This window comes from Rhipicephalus sanguineus, chromosome 3, assembly GCF_013339695.2.
Source record: "Rhipicephalus sanguineus isolate Rsan-2018 chromosome 3, BIME_Rsan_1.4, whole genome shotgun sequence".
Classification (NCBI taxonomy): domain Eukaryota; kingdom Metazoa; phylum Arthropoda; class Arachnida; order Ixodida; family Ixodidae; genus Rhipicephalus; species Rhipicephalus sanguineus.
This window is the reverse complement of record NC_051178.1, coordinates 109,633,275-109,655,277: the sequence shown is the minus strand read 5'-3', so window position 1 is coordinate 109,655,277 and position 22,003 is coordinate 109,633,275. Positions and strand designations below refer to the sequence as shown.

Here is a 22,003-nt window from a genome sequence, read left to right as displayed (position 1 = left end):
TAATCATCTGTCATTTTGGGGGTATTAAAACCCATAGTTTCTTTTATGTTATTGTTGATAATCATTATGATGATGATGATGATGATGATGATGATGATGATGATGGTGGTGGTGGTTGTGGTGATGGTCGTGGCAACTATGATTGTGATGACACCCCGCATGTTCCTTGATGGACACCGGTGTGGCGCTGCGATGCTATAACGCAATTTCTCGCTGTCTGCGCAGAGAACCAGCCCAACATGTCAGCCACCTGCACGAACGGGGCATCCTCTGCGCGGGAGGTCTCTGGGTGGACGCTGCTGCTACTGCTGACACTGCCCACGGCGCTGCACCTCCCGCCGCTGCTGCTGTCCCTGCTACCTCTGCCCCTGGCGGCGGCAGACGCGAGTCTCGTGGCGGTGGCGGTCACGTCCACCACTCTGTTCCCTCGCCGTAGGATATGGTGCTAACTGTATACACGCGGGAGGGCACGACAACCCACGGACACAGCTCGCCGCGCGCGGACAACACCCCAGCGTCAGCCGGGACACGTCGGCTACGGGCGCCCCGCCGGACTAGATAGGAAGTGGTGGTGCGTGTTTACCCAGTGCGATGCCCTTGCGTCTCCCGGCGATACGTGGAACCTTATGTTGTTTGTGTTCTTTTGCGTTGTTCTTCGGCGGGACGTCACTTCGCGAGCTCGTTGCGGGTCCGGCCGCAGGCGACCTGCTGCTGGTCGAGACAGCGCTTGCTTCGCCGTTCTTGATGACCAGCGTCGGTGCACCACCGAGCCTCACGCATACGCAAGCGGATCGACTGACAGCAGACGTAGCCGGCTTCGCTGTTGGTGGACCTGCTCTAATTGTGTGACTTATGCTGTGGAACGTTTGTCTGTCCTGCGTATCTTTTGTTCCTTTATTTCATTTGGTCTTTTTTTTTATTCATTCTGCTTAGCTGGGCAGCGAAGTATGTTCACAACTCATCGCTGAGGAATGCCTCGACAGACGCTGAAAACGGCTCGTCACTTCTTTTTCGAAGACTCCAATCAGGTTTTTCACCCTCTTCCCAAGGCTATTATAGACAGGAAGTTGCTTCATCGCGAAAAAGGATGATTATACAAGTTTCAAGAAGCTTTCGTTGAGGGTGCATGTTATTACCCTGCGGAGCATCATTATTACCCTGCATATGCCGACGTGCTTTACTTACATTTGCGGAAATCTCTGTAACGACAAACTAGTGTCTTTGGGCTCCGTCAACTACTTAAGTGCAGTTCGGGAACGGTGTACTGGTCTTAAACAAAACTGACTCAAGCGATACCGCCTTACTGGCTCTGTCGATGCATCACTCAGCTGTGATCCCATGAAAAGTGCGTCGGCTGTGAAACAAAAATCGGTGAGGAACTCAACCTATATATATAGCACAGTCGTTGCTACCGCTGCAGTAGCCACTCGTTATGTATCGGAAGACAGATTCGATCAGAGTTAGTCAACCATTTTTGGCGGGTATCCCTCCAACTTGCGGTCGTATTATAGTGGTGAACACCCGCCTGCAATTGATGTAACGCCATAGCACCTACGCAAGACTGAGGGTATGTAGGTTGCCTAGGTTACGAGCATGTTAGTTACATTGGCTTTACGCTAACGGCTTACCGCACGGACGTCACACGGCTGTACGCTGTGACGCTTGGAGTGTGGAGAGACTTCTGGCTACATTGCAACTGCAGCCGCATTTGCGGAAACACCACCCTCGCCCCCATCTTACGCGGTCACGATTCGCGCATGGCTTTATTAAACAGTCGCCCCGCATGTTCACCGACTACTGCCCTCTTCTAGAAACACTGCCCAACTCCGTCACACTGTCTAACTCTTCGAGGCAATCAGAGATCCCGCAGCAACAATGTGGTGAACCAGTCACGGCTGACGTTATCGAACAGGCTAACTGTTCGCTGCTTTCCTCTCCCCGGATATCGGTACAGTACTTTGCGGAGAACAGCGAAAGACCTGGTATAGAAAAGTAGGTCAGTGAACAAGCGCGGCTGACGATAATTGTGTGGAAGCGAGGAGAGTGTTTCCGCAACATACTTGGCAGAATACGAAGCGTTTGCCGAGGCAGATTAACACTTGTCGATTAAGACTTGTCGACAATGAAAATGTGACGTACGTTAACGCCCACATTTTTTGTCTCTATCTATCGTTAGTTTTTGTTTCGTGTTCTTCAAGGGCTGACGCGTCTGTCGGCGTACCCGCGGTGTCTATGCATGCTCCCAAGCTCGCCGTAATCAACTCGCTGTGCGGCCGGCGTTGGCCGCTCATCACGAGTTGTTCAAACTTCTTCCACTGTTCGCCGGACGGGTTCTCCTATGTCATTCACTCAAGAAGCGAGGCAGGTAATAAAAAAAGAAAGATTACAGAAAACAGAGACGGTTAAGAGAGAGGCTAGCCTTTAAGCTGGGACCTGCGCACTGTGTTCCCTTTGACGTACACCCGAGTGTTATTGACTCGTGATATATGCACACTGCTTGTTTCCTCGTAACTTAAACCCTTGGCAACTGGCACCCGCACAAATGGGAGTATGATAGGAGTAAACGGTGGCGTATAGCCTCGAAATTCAACACCCATGGCGTATCGCTTCACCGCACAGCCCGCATGAGCTGTCGTGTGCATGGTGCCACTGGAAACACTGAAGACAGGAAGGTGAGACGGCATCTGATCTCAATGCCACATGTACGCGAATGAGTTGACTTGCGTGTTACAACTTACAGCAGCGATCGTCCTAAATGTTATAACCATGAAAAGTGGAATGGGTCATCAGACAACGACGACGCCGGATTTCAGTTTCCTCAAATTAATCGAAGACTGCACTATGCACTCCGGTGTCTTCTGAGGTGACTGGATCGCACTACTCTCTTTCTTAGTGCGACGACTAGAAGTTGTGACAAGATGTGCCGCAAGAGCATCCTGAGAACTTCTACGTACCACCGTTCAATCTTTGTCTGATGGCACGTAATCTGGCAGAAGAAGAGGGCGAAAGCAGCAATAATTAATATACTCTGGTCTTGGCCGCTCACTGGGTTGTTTTCTCTTCAATTAAACGTATTGGGGAACAGGAGAATGTTCGCAGCCAACAACAATAAGTGAAACGCGGAGCCTTGCGTCGTCCACCGATGTGGCTTCCGTCCTGTCTCCACGTATACACACTCAGGAGCCAATGAGGCGTGCAAGTGCCGAAATTAACCGCAGTACAGCATTTCGAAGGAGGGGAACAACAACTTCATTGAAGGGTCCGGCGAGTTACACGCGGCTTTGGGCGAATATCCCCGCCTCTATAGGCGTCGACCACGAGACCCTGAGCTCTGGCGGCTTCCTCGACCCGATGGACAGCCCACAGTTGGTCTTAGAGGGAGGAGCGGAGCGCAGTCTTCCCAGCGCGTTCGGTTCGAGGCTGCGTCCCCCAACTGGAACCTTCCGTTTTGTTCACACTCCCATAACATGTTCCAGGGTTGCCCTGGCCTCGCGAAACTTGCATTTGTTTGGCGGATAAAGCTCTGGGTAACCGATATTCAAGATCACAGGGGTTGGAATCGTCCGCAGCTGTCGCCAAGCGGCCTCCCGTCTCTCGTTCAGTTTCTGGTGTGGCGGCGGAAATTTGCATTTCGAGAACGAGAAAAAGAAAAACACGATCCCGCTCCAGTGTCTCCGGTGGTCTTGCAGAATAGGCTTATATGTGCAGCATTCTACAGAAATTCGCTCAGTGGGAAAGGTATCCATCCGGTTGTACCTTTATCCGTGTTTGCTCTCCTGGTAGATTCAAGAATCGTTTCATACGTTTTCTATCTCGGTCCTTCCTTTCCGATGGAACTTGGCAAGTGGCACATAGTTTTGAACAGTTAGTGCAACATTCGCTGTCGTGACATACGTTGAAACGGGGTAAAAAATTCAAATATTATAACGAATAATAAGCATAAAGAAAGCAACATGACCCCTCTTCCCGCAGTCGCTTTCGTGACAGTCGGAGCTCGAACGAATCCATCCTTTCAAATCCGTGCTTCTCTGTTTTACAAACTCCCGCTCGGAACAGACGTCCGTTGTTCTTACGCTTAAAGCTTTAGTAAGAAAGCCTTCGCAAGCGACGTCTGGGGTAATCTCTGAAACTTCCACATTGAATGGAAGCGTAGAAGAAGAAATATCTCTCAAGCATGGGAGCATAAAACAAAAATATAATGAAGAAAGGAAGACATTGAAATCACGGGCTCAACTATTATCATCACGAGAGGAAGGCCCAATAAACATCGTTACAAGAAGAAAGATCTGTCAAGCAGGCAGCGTTGAAGTTTGAGTACGCCTCTCCCTTTCCTGCGTTGACGAAGCAAAAAAACAACAACAAATTAAAAACGCGATCGAGACAGTGGGTTGTTCACAAAGGTGTAAGAGATATCAAGGCATGTGGGGGGGGGGTGAATTTTCGAGTTTGCGCGTCATTAAAAGGCGCGAGCATACATCGCAGAGCATACAATGTAAGACCCAAGCGCCACGGACGTTGGGCTAAGCCCGTGGGCAAGATCATAGTACTGTCCTAAGCCATCGGACCTTAAGAGGCAAGAGGATCGAGCGCCTTCACACCCCACTAGAAGGAACAATCGTCCAGAACGAGTGGCCGAGTCTAATGGCGAGTCTGTCGAAACTTTGCTCCTTTAGACTAGAGGATTTAAAATAGGAAGAAGGCGACGCTATCGCCTTCGTCAGGCGCCACGGCGATCCTCCGTTGCCGTCCAACATTGTTTGGCCGTCGAATCCGAAGCTATGAGTCCTTATGCGGCCTTCCACTTCAGAACGAAGAGGGGGGAGAAAAGTTGCAGGAGAAACAAATGGGCCAATTATTCTTTCCGACTCGAATTCGTAGGCTCTGGGAGGGGTAACGAGGTAACGCGAAAAAAAAAAGAACACCTTTCGTTTTAGATGCAGGCGTGAGGGCCTGAACAAGCAGACAGCTGGGCTAATACAGCCCGCGCAGACTCACCGAGAACGTTTAATTTGCGAGACAGAGAAATGAGGGAAAGAATGAAGGAATGCAATTTTTTATCCTTTGCAAGTGGTTCGCGAAAAAAACCTCATTTAGACGTGCAGCCTTGCGGAAGACACCCGCAGGCAGAGACGAAACTGCTGCACTGTCATCTCTTCCGACCGCACTATTTCCTTCTTGCTCGAGGAAAAAAAGAAAAACAACGTAGACCTTTCTTTTGCTAACCTGTTTTGGGCAGCCTTTCTTTCATGGTAACCGGTTCCTGGCGTTAGTTTCTTCATGCAAACTTTCGTTTATTAAAATTTGTCAAGGCAAGTTCTAAAACCCCTTCCCTCGAACACAGCTTCATTTGAATACGTTTTACTTCTCTCTCTCTCTCCTCTTTATCTCTCGCTCTCTCTGTTTCTATCTCCTTTGCACAGAAAAATTATCAGCTGATTGTCTCCAGAAACCGCATTTTTTATCCACAATGACAGAGAAAGTAAGTGCCGTTGCCAAGGGACAGAAATATTTGACGACAATTCATCGCCAGGCAGTTTGTAGCGAAGTGAATTTAACCAAACACACTGCAGTACCGAATGCATTGGAAGAAATTTAGGAGGAAAGAAGGTAGACCGGGCCAGTTGTTTGAATTAAGGCACAAAGCAATGCATGGAGCTATGGACACGTGCACAATGTCGCGTTGCAACTTTGTGCACCGGACTTCGTGCACAAAGTCGAGACGCAAATGTGTGCACCCGACTTCGTGCACATAGTCACGATGCAACTGTGGGCACCCACCCATAAGTACACGCAAGCTCTTAAAACAGGCCTCAGCTATGGTGCTGTTGCATGGTTGCCACACGAGCACGGAGCTAAGCCTTACCGAGGACACGACAAACGGAAAGTACCCGAAGCAACGCGCGCACACGTGGGTCCTGGCTTATCGGCGCAGCCGCAGAACGTACAGCAGAAAGCTTGCAACAAACGCATTTCTACGCGAGTCTCCCGACTGTTTAACGTATGCATATAGGTAAACCATCACCGCGTATACCATAGCTCCTCACCGCGAGACTTCTTTCTCCAACCCCCCATTGCCCACCCAACACCCCCTTTTCAACACAGCAGGCCACCTGTTCTTAATATCTCGTGAAAGCGTCATACCTGCCAGCCTTACGTGGAGAGACACAAAGACGAGCACTCGTTGCTAGGACTATTACATCTCCCGTACAAGGCAGCCATGTTAGCTCTCCCTCTTCATCTTCACGCGCTCTCTCTTTCTCTCTGGCGCCCGAGCGCCACGTGTCTTCTTTCGTCGTCGGGTTCTTGCCCCGTGTGCGCATGCGCCGTGTGCTTGTGTAGACATGCGTAGTGTGTGCATGTATTTCGCGAACATAGAAAGAAAGGAACGCGGCCAATTGTCGAGCTCCGTTCCTTTCGTACGGCTACTGTTTCGTTTTATAGCCACTGTCTGCACGGGGGGTGCGATGTTCGGGCTTGTGCGGTATCTCTCTCCCCCGACTTCCACGCTATAGTTGGACGAACCCCTTACGTGAAGTTCTAGCAGCCCCCACTAGGGAGTGCTGTGAGTATAGCATGTTGATGAAGACTAGATAAGGCGTCGTGTCACCGCTGTTACTCTATAAATGTCTGATGCAGATTTTTTTTTAACGGTGATCGCGGATACAAGATGTTACGCGACTAATTCTCGAGTCGTTCGTTTATAGCTACTCGCAGACGAAGCGTTAGTGCTCCGCATATATGTAAAGTATATCAGGTAGGCCATGATGTCACACATTCAGAAAGTGTGTCGCGTATCTTAATTGTGGAGGCTCACGGCAGTGTGTGAGATGCTTCCCAGGTGATCTCAAATATCGTTCTCACTACGTGTCAGTGCGCCGAGAAACCGTAATGACATTCTTTGATTTTTTTTTTCTTCCTTTTTTTTTACAGTCTTAGCTGAAAGCTTCACGGCCAGAAAAATAGAGGAGGCGCTGTCACGGCATATATTCGTTAAAGAGCAGTTCCCACGTTGCCAGCCGAGGCAAGTTTTCGAGGGACTGCAAAGGCAAGACGTCAAAAGAGGGCATTTTGTACATTTAGAGAAATAAGTTCCGACAACGTGTTTCACGTAGGCGTGCAATCGACGTTTCTGCACAAAGAACCGGACGGTGCGTGTCGAAGTTCTTATCAAGCATACTAGTGTTACCTGATGCACAAGCGTCTTTATTTCTTTGCTCCAATTTGGATCTTTCGTTTTGGCCTCCGTGACATCGTGTGTTCACGATCAACACGCAAACACTGCTGTTTTGTGTTATAAACTGCCTTTCTAGCAGTTTTATGGGGGAGAAACTAAAGAAAGGAACAAAACCTCGGCAATGTTCCAAAAAACAAAAAGGGGCAGATCTTCGATGAAAGAAATGTTAAGCTCGCCTGGTATGTTGTACGCTATACACGTTCTCGCATCCGCATAGATTCGGTTCTTGTTTTTTCCATTCTCTTTCGGTGCGAGCGCACGGTGCATTTCGAGGGACATATCTTACTCGTTGTACATAGAAGTATATATATAAATATATATTATATATAAATACTATATTAAAGTATAAATAAACAAGTACGAGCTATTATAATAACGCTACTATTTACGCACACTTGTGGATCTATATAGTTGCTCCGAGACAATCGCATTAACTCTATGTACCAAGCGTGGCCCTTCATTTCTTGAACGGGTTCAGGGTTTTCCTTCCCAAAGCGAACGAGGTTCCGAGGTGAAGCCAGCCTTCGCGCGAGTGGAAAGACTCGAAAAAGCAGCAGCAGCTCGAATATAAGCCGCGGCCGTGTGCCCGCCTCTGCTTCAGCGCCGACCAAAAACCACTGCCGGCTGGTACGAGTTGTACTACATGGCTCGCCATTCAATTGATTCAAACATGCGCAGTAACGATGCCCTACGTCAGAGTTTACAACAGAAAGCGTTCGGCGTTTCTTGCCCATTATCACCTTTTTTTTCTTTTCGGAACTACGAACTACGATGAACATGCTGGCAAGAAACAAGCAAATTGACTGAGCATGTCGTGGACACCGGTCTTCCTGTTTGTGCTCCCAAAGGAAGCAGATTTGAGCGTATCTTTTCCTTCCGCTGCGACCCGCCTAGGGCTATCACGCGGTTCAAAATGACAAGGTTGCCACCTACGCCGCTGAGAAACCAACTTTACGGACTCGACGTCCGCGTTCCTCTCCTCTCGTCGCCAGGCGCAGCCGAGCGGTGGCGCCACCACACGAACGCACGAGGCGGACACGATGTGATTGCACACGCCTTGCGATATCCAGGTCTGAGGTGTCGCCAGCGTTACAGTCTGTGGCTGGCTCCCGCGCGCCCTAGGAGCGACTTTACCGCGCAGCTTCGAAACAAAATGGGGGCACTACGCGCAACTCCGCTCCCTTTGGACTAGAGTGCACTAGGACGCATTATATATACAAGGGCTATAGTGAACTACCCAGGCGGAGTGGCAGGCGTTCGCACTTGAACATCTGGAGCGGGTAAGGGCAAAGTGTAGCACTGTATCTCGCACAGTGTGAAGAGATGTTTGTAGTGATAAAAAATAATAGGCGTGGGCTTATGAACATTCCATAAAACGTGGATAAAGACAAGGACAACCAACTGTCAGCGTTGTTCTAACAAGAAATGTCAAAGGGTAGATGAACGACTGAAAGGAAACCAAGAAAAGAAACGATGCGTCTCCTAAATAAGCGCTGGTCCCTGTGGTGGTGGTGGTAGTGGTTTGAAGAGGAAAAGGCGCCTAATTTCTGCAGCCCGGTCGGGAGCACGGCGCAGCGCCTAGTCCCTGTAAACGTGAGACAACGTGGCGTAGATTGATCACAGGCTAACCCTCTCGCCGCTTTTGCCAGGAGCTCAAGAGCACCTTTCTCCGTCTAGGCGCCGTTTAAGTGCATAGCTTTAATCAGACGAATTAAAGTACTCGCCTGCTGTTCAGTCACTTCTGTCCGATCAAGAATTGCACTTCGCACAAGTTCATTTTATTCTTCCGTTGCTCGGCGCGCGCCTTTTCGTATAGTAAATTGTCCCTCAACAATACCCTGAACGTATGGGGTAGCCTGTTTTATTTCTTACAATGTTTTAAGGCGATGACGCCGTGTTCCGAGTACCAGCAACATGTCCTGGATAGAAAAAAAAGGCGTGTACCCTGACGCCATATGGGCAGGCGGCGAGCTCATTTAAAGCAATGCTTTGAAAAAGTAGAAGAGCGTGGGTATACACAGAGGCATCAGACAAAATGACGTAAAAAGCGGTACAATGAGCGCCGCTCGGCAGATCCGCGGACCACTGAAGACACTAGCCATAACTCGGCACCGCCATGAAGAATGATCGCTTCAGCATCACCGAGCTTGGTGAGCTGCCTGCCTACGTACGCGATGTGATTGCACACGCCTTGCGATATCCAGGTCTGAGGTGTCGCCAGCGTTACAAAGCTATAACAGTAAAAGTAAAGAGGATATGCTAATGCCACAACGTGTTCCTTCAAAACGCTTACAAGATGCTCTATCGCAGTCTGCCGTCGTGCGTCGCTGCGCGCTATAGATTCGATCGGCGAATGGAAGGTGCATTTTTTTCAGCGATTGGCGTTTGTCGCCTCGTAGTCTTGCTGCGTACGTAGGTGCTGCGGAACCAGCGTTATCATACAGAGGCATCGTAACAGGGCAATGGTTACTCTCCTAACTCGACTCTCGCGACACGTATATGGCGAAGACGTCCGTTGCGTCGCATCACGCGAGGTCGGTCACGAAGCGCCATCTGTCGCCGGTCAATGACCAACAAGCCCGCGGCGTTCTTATCGTGCTCCAGCTTTCTTGCTCTGCAAGGTGCAGTTCAACGGCGATGCATCAATTCGATCGCGTTGATATGAAAACGCCGATCGGAATCGAGCTGGCGCTGAATCGAGGAATCAAACGGAGTTCGTGTTCATTACCTGACCTGCTGTCCTCCTCACGCGGTGAGCGTTGTTCGAGCAGAACAGCATAAAGTAAGAGAAAGAAGAAAAAAAAAAAGCGAACGACAATCTTTGAATTTCACTCTCTATATCTTTTGTACACAGGCGGTTTTTGTCATCGTGCTCTTTTGAGGCCGTCTCCGACATCGCTGGGCGAGGAGAGTCGTACGAGCGAGCGGCAAGGCGCGCCCTTCTTGCCTTTTTATTCCTCTTTCGAAACGTATACGGATCTTATTTTTCTTCGCTCTTTTTCTCTTCGCGTTGTTCGTGAGAAAAACTTTTACTCGACTATATGCAGTTTTACATGGCCACAGAGGAGGATGAGGAGGAAGAAGTGTAGAATACGCGGCACCGGTGTTGCAAGATGCACAACACGGAGCCGCGCCCTCCATCCACTCACACACACGATGAAGTATACACGTAGGATATACTGTGTCCGCACTTCCAGAACTCATAGATCCTGCAGCGAAGTATGTAAACCTTTGTAATGTTCACGCATCCCAACGATCCCTCCTTCCTCTCTTCTCCTCCAGCTACCGACTCGGCCTGATGGTGTACCATAGCTACTTGAAGGACAGCGTAGTGTGTTAGCGTGTAAAATGGCCGAACTTTCAGAACTGTAGAGAGGCGCAGTACGCACATAAGGTAGAACAATGCCTTAAGTCATACGTAGCCCTCGTTCGAGAGAGACAAATTTTCGAAACGGTACTCAGAACTGTAATAACGACGGCACAGCAGCTGGTGTGGGCTACTTCCGTGATAGCGGCACGACCAAGTTATGGCGATGGCAATGTGTCTCCGGCTGCATAGATTGTCAGTCGGAAGTTTTAAAAAGCTTTTCGCGGAGGACACGCTCTCCTTTCCTTCGTCCACGGGGCTCTCTCGCGAGGCCTCCAGCAACGCTTTGCCGTAGTCCCGCGTAGCTGTCGCCGTTTCGTGTGCTATGTGTATGCAAGCATTTGCATAGCGCGTCACTCATCACCTTATAGTTCGCGCGTTTGTATAGTGCACCTTGGGAATAAAAGGAGCGAGGTTGAAACGTGAAATTGAGGACTTCGCAGCGCATGCAGTAATGCAGCGATGCATGTGGACAAGTCAACAAGGTGCACACACCTATTGGCGAGTCACGCATACGTGTATATGCATACATGCTCATGTCGCCACGGAGTGCATACGTCATCTCGAGTAGAAAGCATAAATCATTGCCGACTGTCGGCCCACGTCGACTGCGCTGTAAAAGCGCCGTCATTGCTTCGCATGTCTGATTACTATTAATATATGGTGTATGCTGTAGACAGATCAATCGTGATGAGCACTTGTTGACTACGGTACGCACTATGTAGATTCTGCACACGTAGAACCCATTCCTATAAGCGACGTTGCCGCGTGCGGGGCTCGCAACGTATACTGATTCCGTTTGCTGCCACTATTATGTGTACCGTGCCAGGTGGTGCATTTCAGATTCACTCAATATCCTCGGATGAGGCTGTGCAACGGTACGCGTTAAGAGCACGCAGTTCCTGTCTGTCGAAGCCGAGGGCTTCGCCCAGCCCGGGTCTCAGAAAGCACACCGCTGCCAGACGCGAGGCGCTGCAGTCGGCACTTGTTAGAAATGTGGTCTCGGGCAGAGTATGCAGCTGCAGAACTTCGGAAGTGAAGGAATGAATGACAACTAACGGCGGCAGTCGCAAAGGTTACGGCGAAACTTCGCCGTGTGTATACCTGGCAGTCGAGACATTATATTGCTGCAACTATGCGAAGTTTCGGAAGTCATGCGGCGGCGCGATACAATTAATGCCTTGTTTTGAGAGCATGCGACAAAACACTCGTTCTTCCCGTTTCTCCTTCGAATTTACCCTGCACACTCTCTCTCTCTCGTATCGTCATTTCTCTCCGGCGAAGACGGATTCGCGCGTGTGTGTGTTTGTGTGCCTGTGCGTGCGTGTGCGTCTTTCGCCTGCGCGGGTGTTTTGTGCGCGTGTCTTGTATAAACGTTAGCACCTGTGCCTGTACCTCCTTTCACGCACACTTTCTTTTTATTTCGTTTCCTCTCTTTTCGTTTACATATCGCGGTTCTCCCTCCCCAAGACGTTGTAAGCGTAGGCTGCATCTCTAGACGTTCGCGTGTGTCTGGTGCAAATGAAGCCGCGAAGGATTGAGAAGAGCGAGAGCGGTGCTTGTATACAGAGCGCCATTCCATGTCGCAAGCTGTAGAAGCAGAGACGCAGGGATATGATCGCAAGAGGGAATCTGCTTGTGGAAGCTTTTTTGTTTTGTATTATAGTGAAGCTTGACTTGTTCGGCTTGTTTGAACAGGAGGCCTATACCAGCACATCCTGTGACGCTGGTCAACTTAATGGGAGAGGCTTAATGATGGGTATCTGTGTTGTGAGCCCAAGCCTATACGCCTCCCTCGCGAACCTCCTCCTCTCTCCCCATACCCAACTTCGAATTCTTCTCCAAAGTAACAACGGAGTCTGCGTGGTACAATTAAAGTTTGGTCCAATATCTGACTCCTTCGAGCGCGAAAGCAGCGTCCACTTGCGGCCATCGTTGGATACTATACTATATACAGGTATACTGACGATGTAGCTACACAAAGTCACGGTGAAGTTGGGTGTCCGAAGCCACACGCATAGACCGAGAGCCGAAAATGTTTCGACCCTCCTGTCTACGCGTGAGGTTTGCTGCCAGCAAAGTTGTGCACGTCAATGTGTACCTCCTGCACAGTTCGTATCACATAGCTCTGCGCCTTCTACGTAGAGGCAGTTGTTAATCGAACCCTTGTCGTTCGCTGTCGAAAAGCCCGAACCTTCCGTTACGTTTTGCATGGGTGCGGATGTGCTTGTGTCTGTCAACAGTTACTCGTTTGATGTCATGCGCCGTCGAAAACGGTGCAAGGGGGCTCTCTAAATGCAGTTGAAAAGGATACATGAAATGGAAAATAGCAAAAAAAAAAGCGCACTATGGGGGATTGATGAGCGAAGGTTGTCTGTTGTCCAACGCTGAAACAAAGTAACATTACCCTGAACATGCACAACGGGACCGGTGTTCTTCAATGAAAAAGTGTGTGAGTGTGCTCTTCCCATTCCAACAAGCGTCGGCGTTCCTTCAAGACGACGTCAAGGCGAACGCAGTGTCGCCAACGGACTCTTCCCTCTGACTGCTGATATTTTTCTTTACCCGATCCATCTCTTTATTTCTGCACAATAGTCCATTTTCGCTCTGCCCTTTCCTCGAAAAATAAAGGAAACAAGTACACTTGGCGTCGTCTTCCTTCATGTCGCAGCGCTGGTCGGTATGCCACCACGATCTTGCGGCTGAATCAACTTTTTGCTACATGCGCAACTGCTACTGCATGTCACAAGGCTGAAACGATAGAGTGCTTTAGTGGCAGAAGACACGAGAAGGTGGGTCCCCGAGTTTTGCGTTCTTTTGTGCTCTCCCCGCTTTCTTCTTTTCGCCAGGGGGAAATCACAGGGGAACGAAGGAAATCGTAAAGGAACACAAGAGCTTGGGTAAGCAAGCTGCTTGGTGTCTCCGGCACTAAAACTCTTAGAGAGTTTTAGTGCCGGAGACAACTAGTCGCTGGGTCTCTGCGTTCTTTCGTGCTGTCATCGCTTTCTTCTCTTCGAGCCCCAAAGAGTGCAAAGGAACAAGACCTTGCGTATGCAAGCTGCTTGGAGTCCCCGGCCCTAAAAATACCTAATAAGCAGTTCTTGTGTTCTTGCGTTCTTTGGTGCTCTCCCGCCTTCTTCTCTTCGCCAGCCACCTCCGAGAAGAGTACAAAGGAGCGCAAGAGGGGGATGGGGGGGCCAAGGTTCATCGCAGTGGCCCCCCTCCCTATTAAGTCAAAGTATGGGGCAGAGTTTGCCCCCCCCCCCCCCCCCCCCATCTTTGGTGACTAGGATGGGGACCCGCCGCTCCTCCTGCCCCCCTCCCCGTGGCGACGCCTATGATGGAGTTGCCGGCACTAAAACTCCCTATAAAGAATTTTAGTGCTGGATATCTCCAGTCGTTGAGTCTCCACGTTCTAGCGCTCTTTCGTGCTCTCCCCGCTTTTTTCTTTTCGCCAGTAGCCCCCAAAGAGTACAAGGGAACAAGAGCTTGCGTACGCAACCTGCCTGGGTCCCCGACACTAACGCTCTCCAATAAAGAGTTTTAGTGCCGGGACCTCTACTCGTTGGGTCTCCTGCTCTTGCGTTCTTTCGTGCTCTTCCCACTTTGTTATATTCTTCAGTCGCAGCCAAAGGGAGTAGAAGGGAACAAGAGCTTGCGTACGCAATATGCTCGGGTCTCCGGCACTAATACTCTCCAATAAATGAGTTTTAGTGCTGGATATCCCTAGCCGTTGAGTCTCCACGTTCTGGCGCTCTTTCGTGCTCTCCCCGCTTTCTTCTTTTCGCCAGTCGCGCCCAAAGAGAGTATAAGGAAACAAGAGCTTGAGTACGCAATCTGCTTGTGTCCCCGGCACTAACACTCTCCAATAAAGAGTTTTAGTGCTGGATATCCCTTGTCGTTGAGTCTCCACGTTCTGGCGCTCTTTCGTGCTCTCCGTACTTTTTTCTTTTTGGCCAGTCGCCCCTAAAGGGAGTACAAGGGAACGAGGTAAATAATAATATCTGGGGTTTAACGTCCCAAAACCCCGATTATGAGAGACGCCGTAGTGGAGGGCTCCGGAAATTTCGACCACCTGGGGTTCTTTAACGTGCACCTAAATCTAAGTACACGGGTCTCAAACATTTTCGCCTGCATCGAAAATGCAGCCGCCGCGGCCGGGATTCGATCCCGCGATCTTCGGGTCAGCAGTCGAGCGCCATAACCACTAGACCACCGTGGCGAGGCACAAGGGAACAAGAGCTTGCGTACGCAATCTGCTTGAGTCCCCGGTACTAACATTCTTCAAAAAAGAGTTTTAGTGCCGGGACCTCTACTCGTTGTGTCTCCGCACTCATGCGTTCTTTCGTGCTCTTCCCGCTTTGTTCTCTTCGTCAGGCACCCCCAAAGAGAATACAAGGAAACACGAGCTTGCGTACGCAAGCCGCTTCGGGTCCCCGGCACTGAAACTCGCCAATAAATAGTTTTAGTGCTGGTATCTCCAGTCATTGGATCTCCACGTTCTGACGCTCTTTCGTGCTCTCCCCGCTCTTTTCTGTTCGCCAGTTGCCCCAAATACAGTAAAGGGGCACAAGAGCTTGCGCACGCAATCTGCTTGGGTCCCCTACACTAACGTTCTCCAATAAAGAGTTTTAGTGCTGGATATCCCTAGTCGTTCAGTCTCCACGTTCTGGCGCTCTTTCGTGCTCTCCCCGCTTTTTTCTTTTCGCCAGTCACCCCCAAAGAGAGTACAAGGGAACAAGAGCTTGCGTACGCAATCTGCTTGAGTCCCCGGCACTAAATCTCGCCAATATGGATATCCCCAGTCGTTGAGTCTCCACGTTCTGGCGCTCTTTCGTGCACTCCCCGCTTTTTTTCTTTTCGCCAGTCGCCCCCAAAGAGAGTACAAGGGAATAAGAGCTTGCGTACGCAATCTGCTTGGGTCCCCGGCACTAACACTCTCCAATAGAGTTTTAGCGCCGGTACCTCTACTCGTTGGGTCGCCGCGCTCTTGCGTTCTTTCGTGCTCTTCCCGCTTTGTTCTCTTCGTCAGTCGCCCCCAAAGAGAGAACAAGGGAATAAGAGCTTGCGTACGCAAGCTGCTTTGGGTCCCCGGAACTAACACTCGCCAATAAAGAGTTTAAGCGCGGGTATTCCTAGTCGTTAGGTCTCCACGTTCTTGTGCTCTACCGTGCTCTCTCCGCTTTTTCCTCTTCGCCAGTCGCCTCCGATGAAAGCACAAAGGTATAGGTCAGCAAACTCATTAGTCGACTCAATCAGACTGAGGTCGCGCCGTCAGTGTGAGTCTGGGTGAGTTCGGGTGAGTAACACTTTGTTGAGTTTCAGTCCGAGAGAGTCTGGTTGAGGGAAATTTTGGTGAGTCTCAGTCCGAGCGAGTCCGGTTGAGGGGAATATTGGTGAGTCTGAGCCCGTGTGAGCGCTAAGCGCGAAATATATTTCGTGAGTGAGTCTGAGTGAGCCCCACCTCCTATCGCAGGCCTGTGGTCCTACCTACTCATCTTCACCATTAGTATCAGCCTTATAGACCTTTTCATAAGAAATAAAAAAAGTAGGGCAGCTCCGCACTAGTGGTGCGAAGACTCAGGTAGCAGCAGAGCTGGTGGCGTTCGCCACCTCCTCACCCTCACCTAATATTTTCTTTCTCTCTCCCTCTATCTTTTCTCTTTCACAGTCTTTCTGTATCTTTCTTTCTTTATCTTGCATATCTTTTTCTATATCTCTCTATTTCTCGCTTCTTCTTTCTCTTCTCTCGATCTCTATGTCTTTCCCTGTCTGATTCTCTCTCTTTCTCTCCATCTTTTTCTTTCTGCCTTTCGCTCTCTCTGTTTCTCTTTCGTTCTATGCTATGTTTAACTCTCTCTCCTCCTTTTCCTCCTCACCCTCACACCTGTCCTCCTCTCCCTCGCATCCCTTTTCCACCCCCTTGCTATACTGTACTATACAAGGCTATGCTGGGTTCTACTAGCCGCTGCCTTCGGATGGTGTGTACGCGGGTTCGAATCTCGCGTCGCGAAGAAATTTTTTCCCCTATATTTCTCTTTCTCTCTTTATTTCTCTCTCTCTCTGTACTCGTTGTCTTGCCCATCAGTTATTGCATCCCGCGCGGGAGAAATCGGCGCTTGTGTTTTGGGAGCGAAGCAGAAGATGAAGAAGACGACGACGATGAAGAAGAACACGAAAGGAGCGCGTGCCGGTTTCTGATGACGTTTTTCTGGTGACACCGCACAAACTACGGCGAGCAACAGAAACAACCAGCGCTCGAGTGCTACGCACAGCACTCTGTGCATTGCAGGCGTCGCGAACCAAGCGAAACGCCGAAAGCCCCGTTACGACAAGCGAAGCCAGCCGCGGTGCACGCACCAGCCCTGCACTGAGGGGCCAGCGCGCGTGACGGAGGAAGAAAGCGAGATTAGAGGTCAGTGGCTCGCGATATCGACAGACTCCGCGTTCGCTCTCCTTCGTCCTCGTTCGCCCTCTTTCGTAATAGTTCGCTGTATCAGTTACGCCGACGACAACGTCAACGGCGACGCCGCTCAACGCAGGAACGGGCGTCTAAGAGCTGCGCTCTTAAAAAAAAACAAATTTACGTTAACGGACTCATGAGTCGGTTCCCTCAGGCTCACTCAGACTCAGGTCAAGCCGTGAGTCTGAGTGAGTCCGGCTGAGTAAAATGTTGGTGACTTTGAGTCCGAGTGAGACCGGTTGAGAAAAAGTTTAGTGAGTCTGAGTCCGAGTGAGTCAAGGTTGAGGAAAATTTTGGTGAGTCTGAGAGCAAAATATATTTATTGACTAAGTCTAAATGAGCTCCAACTTTTTGCCGACCTATGTACAAAGGAACAAGAGCTTGCATACGCAAGCCGCTTGGTGCCCCCCGCACTAAAACTCTCTAATAAAAAAATAAAGAGTTCTAGTGCCGGTGACCCCTATTCGTTGGGTCTCTGTGCTCTTGCTTTCTTTCGTGCTGTCCCCTCTTTCTTGTCTTCGCCAGCCGCCCCCAAGAAAAGTACAAAGGAACGCAAGAGCTCGCGTACGCAAGCTGCTTGATGTCCCCTGCAATGGGTTATTCAAGAAGTAAGGGCCGTTTGATCCCCCAAAAATATATATTCGTTAGTAAAAGTTTTTATTGGCGGGTTTAGTTTAGCACAAATCCACTTCACTTTTCTACATAATCACCTTTAGCTTCTAAGCATTTTTCGTACCGCTGCACCAGTTTCTTTAGTCCCTCCGCTTGGAAGTTCGCCGCCTGGGAATTCTTTGCTGTTTGAGTTGGTCGGCATAGGTCGGCAAAATAATAGGAGCTCCCTCAGACTCACTCAAGAAATATACTTTGCTCTGAGGGCGCACTCGCACTCAGACTCACCAAGATTTCTCTCAGCCGGACTCACTCGGACCCAGACTCACTAAATGTTTTCTCAACCTGACTTACTCAGACTCAAGCTCACCAACAAATTACTCAGCCGGACTCACTCAGACTCATACTGACGGCATCACTTGAGTCTGAGTGAGCCTGAGTGAGTCGACTCATGAGATCGTTCGCGTAAAATTAGCTTTTTCGGTCATGGTGTCAATCCTCTAACTCCAATATCTCACATAATCGGTGCTCTACGATACGCCTTTTGATCTTGTATCTTCAAATACGAGTTATCATCATATATCTTATATCATCATAATCATGCATGAATCCAGTAAGGCCATTTTTATCAAATACGCGACTCACACGAAATACTTTTATCAAGAAATTCCCGTGACAGAGTTTGCAGGAGAAGGTCATGGTAACCCTTCCCCTATTCCACGCATCTGATCAATAATTATTGAGGTGCCGCATGAATGCTAGTGTGCCAAGATATGTGTGAATAGACTTGACTACAAATGCAAGGCGATATACGGCTGATAGTAATGCTGAAGATGAGTAGATAGGGCCATAAGTCGGAAACAAAAGGTGGAGCTCACTCGTACTCACTCAAGAAATATAGTTTGCGCTTAGGGCTCACTCGGACTCAGACTCACCAATATTTTCCTCAAGTGGGCTCACTCGGACTCAGACTCACAATATTTTCCACAGCCGGACTCACTCGGACTCAAACTCACCAAAATATTACTCACTCGGACTCACTCAGACTCACAGCCAGATCTGAGTTTGAGTGAGCCTGAGTGAGTCGACTCATGAGTCAGTTTGCCGACCTATGGTCGGTAAGCATTTTCGGTACCCTACTTGCAAATACTTTGTGATATCCAAGCTTGTCAGTTACAATCGTGCAAATTGTAGTGCGGCCGGCAAGAGAAAATTCATCCGACATACTATACTGACTGTCCGGTCGTCGATCTAATCACAATTCCCAGTCCACTTGTTGAACAGTTTCATTGGTATGGATTCTGGGCCTGCCACTCCGCTCTTCGTCGTGGACATTTGTGATGCCATTTGTGAAGTCTCGACACCATTTCCTGACCTTCACTTCACTCATCAGTTCAGGTACATAAACTAGGCACAACTCCCCATAACTTTGAGAAGCTGATGATCCTTTTGCATACGAAAATCGAATTACAGCTCACACTTCACAATAGGCGGTAGCAACAATTTTCACAGACGTTGTCGTTTGCATTACCCGAAAAGCAGACGACTACTGAATCAGAACAGTAACTTTAGTACTTTGGTGAAGAATTAACACATGGCGCTGCACAAATAAATTTTTATTCTGATGTGTAAATATTTAAATATTAGCAAACGGCCCTTAATCTTTGAATAACCCTCGTATAATAGAGAACTTTAGTGCCGGGGACCCCTATTCGTTGGGTGCCCGCGTTCTTGCGTTCTTTCGTGCTTTCTCCGCTTTCTTCTCTTTGCCAGTTGCCCAAAAGAGAGTAAAAAGGGTTTTTTTCCATTGTTCAAAGGCGCCTTATCATCCAGCAGGCGGTTTTGATGCTTGTTTGTAGTTTTCTTTATTGAAACGAATACTGAGCTCGACGCTGTATGCCTCATTGCAAAGAAAGATATGCCGTTTGCCTTCAATAATTAAAGGGCCCCTAAACCACCCAGAGGGACGTTGCCGTTGTGCACGAGTCTACAGTGAACGCGTTCGTCGGCTCGTCCGTCCACCTCTCCGAATGCCTTTCCTCAGCGTCCGAGGTGAAAACGCAACGAGCGCGCGCATCTTCTAGCCGAGGAGCACGCGAGCGCGAACGTCTGTTAGTGGTTTATGGGCGCCTGGCGTTTTGTTTTAGAGGGCAGCCCTGCGTTGAGTGGTGTCGCCCTTGGCGTCGGTGGCGTAACCGATAGAGCGAACGAAGACGAAAGAGAGCGAACGCGGAGTCTGTCGATATCACGAGCCACTGGCCTCTAACCTCGCTTTCTTCCTCCGTCTCGTGCGCTGACCCCTCGGTAGGAGCTCGTGCGCATGCAGGGCTGGCACCAGGGCTTGGCAAAGATACTTTGAAATTGTATCGCGATATGATACAAGATACCGAGGCAAAAAGTATTTGAGATACAGATACAAGATACCACAACACTGATTGTATCCGATACGATACATTCTAGTTGTATCTCAAGATACTTCGATACATTCGCAAATTTGTTATTATATATCTAGATAATGTACCACTGAACGCCTGTGTACAAAAATGTTCGCTTGAAAATTTGTTAACCGTGAACAATTTTCTTTCATTTGAATGAAATGTCTGTTAGTATATCAAAAACTTTGTATTTCTTGCTTCAGGCATATTAGTTTCATTCCGAAACAACTTATTGGCGTTGCTTTAGCTGCTTACCATGACAGCTCTTTATCCATTTCGCTGATTGTGGTTTTTGCTTGTCGCTTGTGTAATTGGTGGCAGTCGCTGCTCTGCTTGCCGACGAGCTCGTGGGTTGCCATCTAATCACAAGAACTTCAATATGAAGCCTCCGCACGATGGTGCAAACAGCGCTGGGGAGTCCTACCTTGCCCGTAGACGTATTACGCTTTTCGCAATACCGGATCGCCACGCAGGTGTACAGCAGTAAGAACGCAGGCAGAGACATCCTTTGCTACGCATCGTGTTTACGTAGAGGACACAAAGGTGCAATGGCTTATACATTCTACTTATCTCCTGGCGTTGAGCGTTCGTTAGCGACGTACTCAGTAATGCGCAATTTTTCAACAATTCCTATTCTACGAGAGAATATGTGTAGCCCAGAAATGTCTCAGGCGTATTGTATATTTCCACAAAGTGCCGCAAAACACCGCCGCTATTTCCACTATATTGCCACTTATAGCTCCAATTACCTGGTGATTATTACTGTAAAAATATTTAGGAAGCCTAAAAAAGGAACACAAATATATCTAAGTAAAATAGAAAAGCGTTTCCGTATCAAACACAATGAATTTGAAAACCACAATAGGGTTATGAGAGACGCCTAGTGGAGGACTCGGGAAATTTCGATAACCTCGGGTTATAAAACCTAAATATAAGCACATGGGCCTTTAGCATATTTTCTCCATCGAAATGCGACTTCCGCGACCTTCGGGTCAGCAGTTAAACACCTTAACCACTACACCACCGCGGTGCGTAACCCCTAATAGCTGTGACAATTAAGCGTTTAAGGTAAGACCACAGAAAATTCACTGCCAATGGAAAACAGCGCGAAACCACTCGTTGGGACGCTCATGAGAAGAAGGGATTATTTTGTAGGACAATGTTTCTCCAGTCCTAATAATTTACGTTATTATAACTGAATTTCGCTATTTTACTATGAAGTAAGCAGAATGTTTGCTACTGTATAATCCAGGCTCGCGCAGATTATTATATATTTGTCCGCAACGTCGCCTTGACACAACAGTAAGCTCAAGGAATGAAGGAAAGTAGATGACTTTTAAGGACTCGTTTTTCTTTGTTAGACACAATATTAATGAGAACTAACAGACCATAGTGCCATGGAAAGTATAAGGGACGTTATTTGTAATAATTAGAATACAAATGTTAAGAGAGTAAAGTGGACGAAAAGATAACGTGCCGCCGGCAGGGACCGGCACGTTATCCTTACGTCCACATTACTTTCTTCACATTTATATTTTAACTATTACAAATAACGTCCCCTATACTTTCCATGACACTATGGCATAATGACACTACGAGTCCTTAAAAGTCATCTACTTTCCTTCATTCATAGCGAGGGTCTCGTTCTGGCAGACTTGATGCCTTCAGGTAGTATGCGAGGGATTATTGGTCAGTTGCCACCTCGTAATAAGATCACGTGCTACGTGACGCCAACAGGCAGAAAAACAGTGTTCCACGCTCGCCCCCATGGCTGCGATCGGCGCAGACTAACACTCCCAAGTTTAAATGAACATATACACCCCATAAAGTGGACGGGAGGATGACCACCGCCGTAGCTCAGTGGTAGAGCATCGGACGCGTTATTCGAAGGTCGC

At 48.8% G+C, this 22,003-nt stretch overlaps 2 protein-coding genes across 5 annotated transcripts in view; one reads left to right on the top strand and one right to left on the bottom strand.

Moving 5' to 3' along the window:
* The window catches only part of LOC119386934 (acetylcholinesterase), a 173,776-nt gene extending 165,044 nt beyond the window's left edge, over positions 1-8,732 (top strand). For 3 of the 4 annotated variants that reach the window (XM_037654227.2, XM_037654225.2, XM_049413312.1), the window contains exon 5: positions 226-8,732. In XM_037654227.2, coding sequence (XP_037510155.1) covers positions 226-449 — 224 coding nt within the window. In that variant the 3' untranslated portion in view covers positions 450-8,732. The remainder of the gene's footprint in view (positions 1-225) is intronic. The other variant, XR_007415382.1, reaches the window with a different exon arrangement.
* The window catches only part of LOC119386937 (uncharacterized), a 269,999-nt gene that overhangs the window by 241,516 nt on the left and 6,480 nt on the right, over positions 1-22,003 (bottom strand). The window lies entirely within an intron of this gene.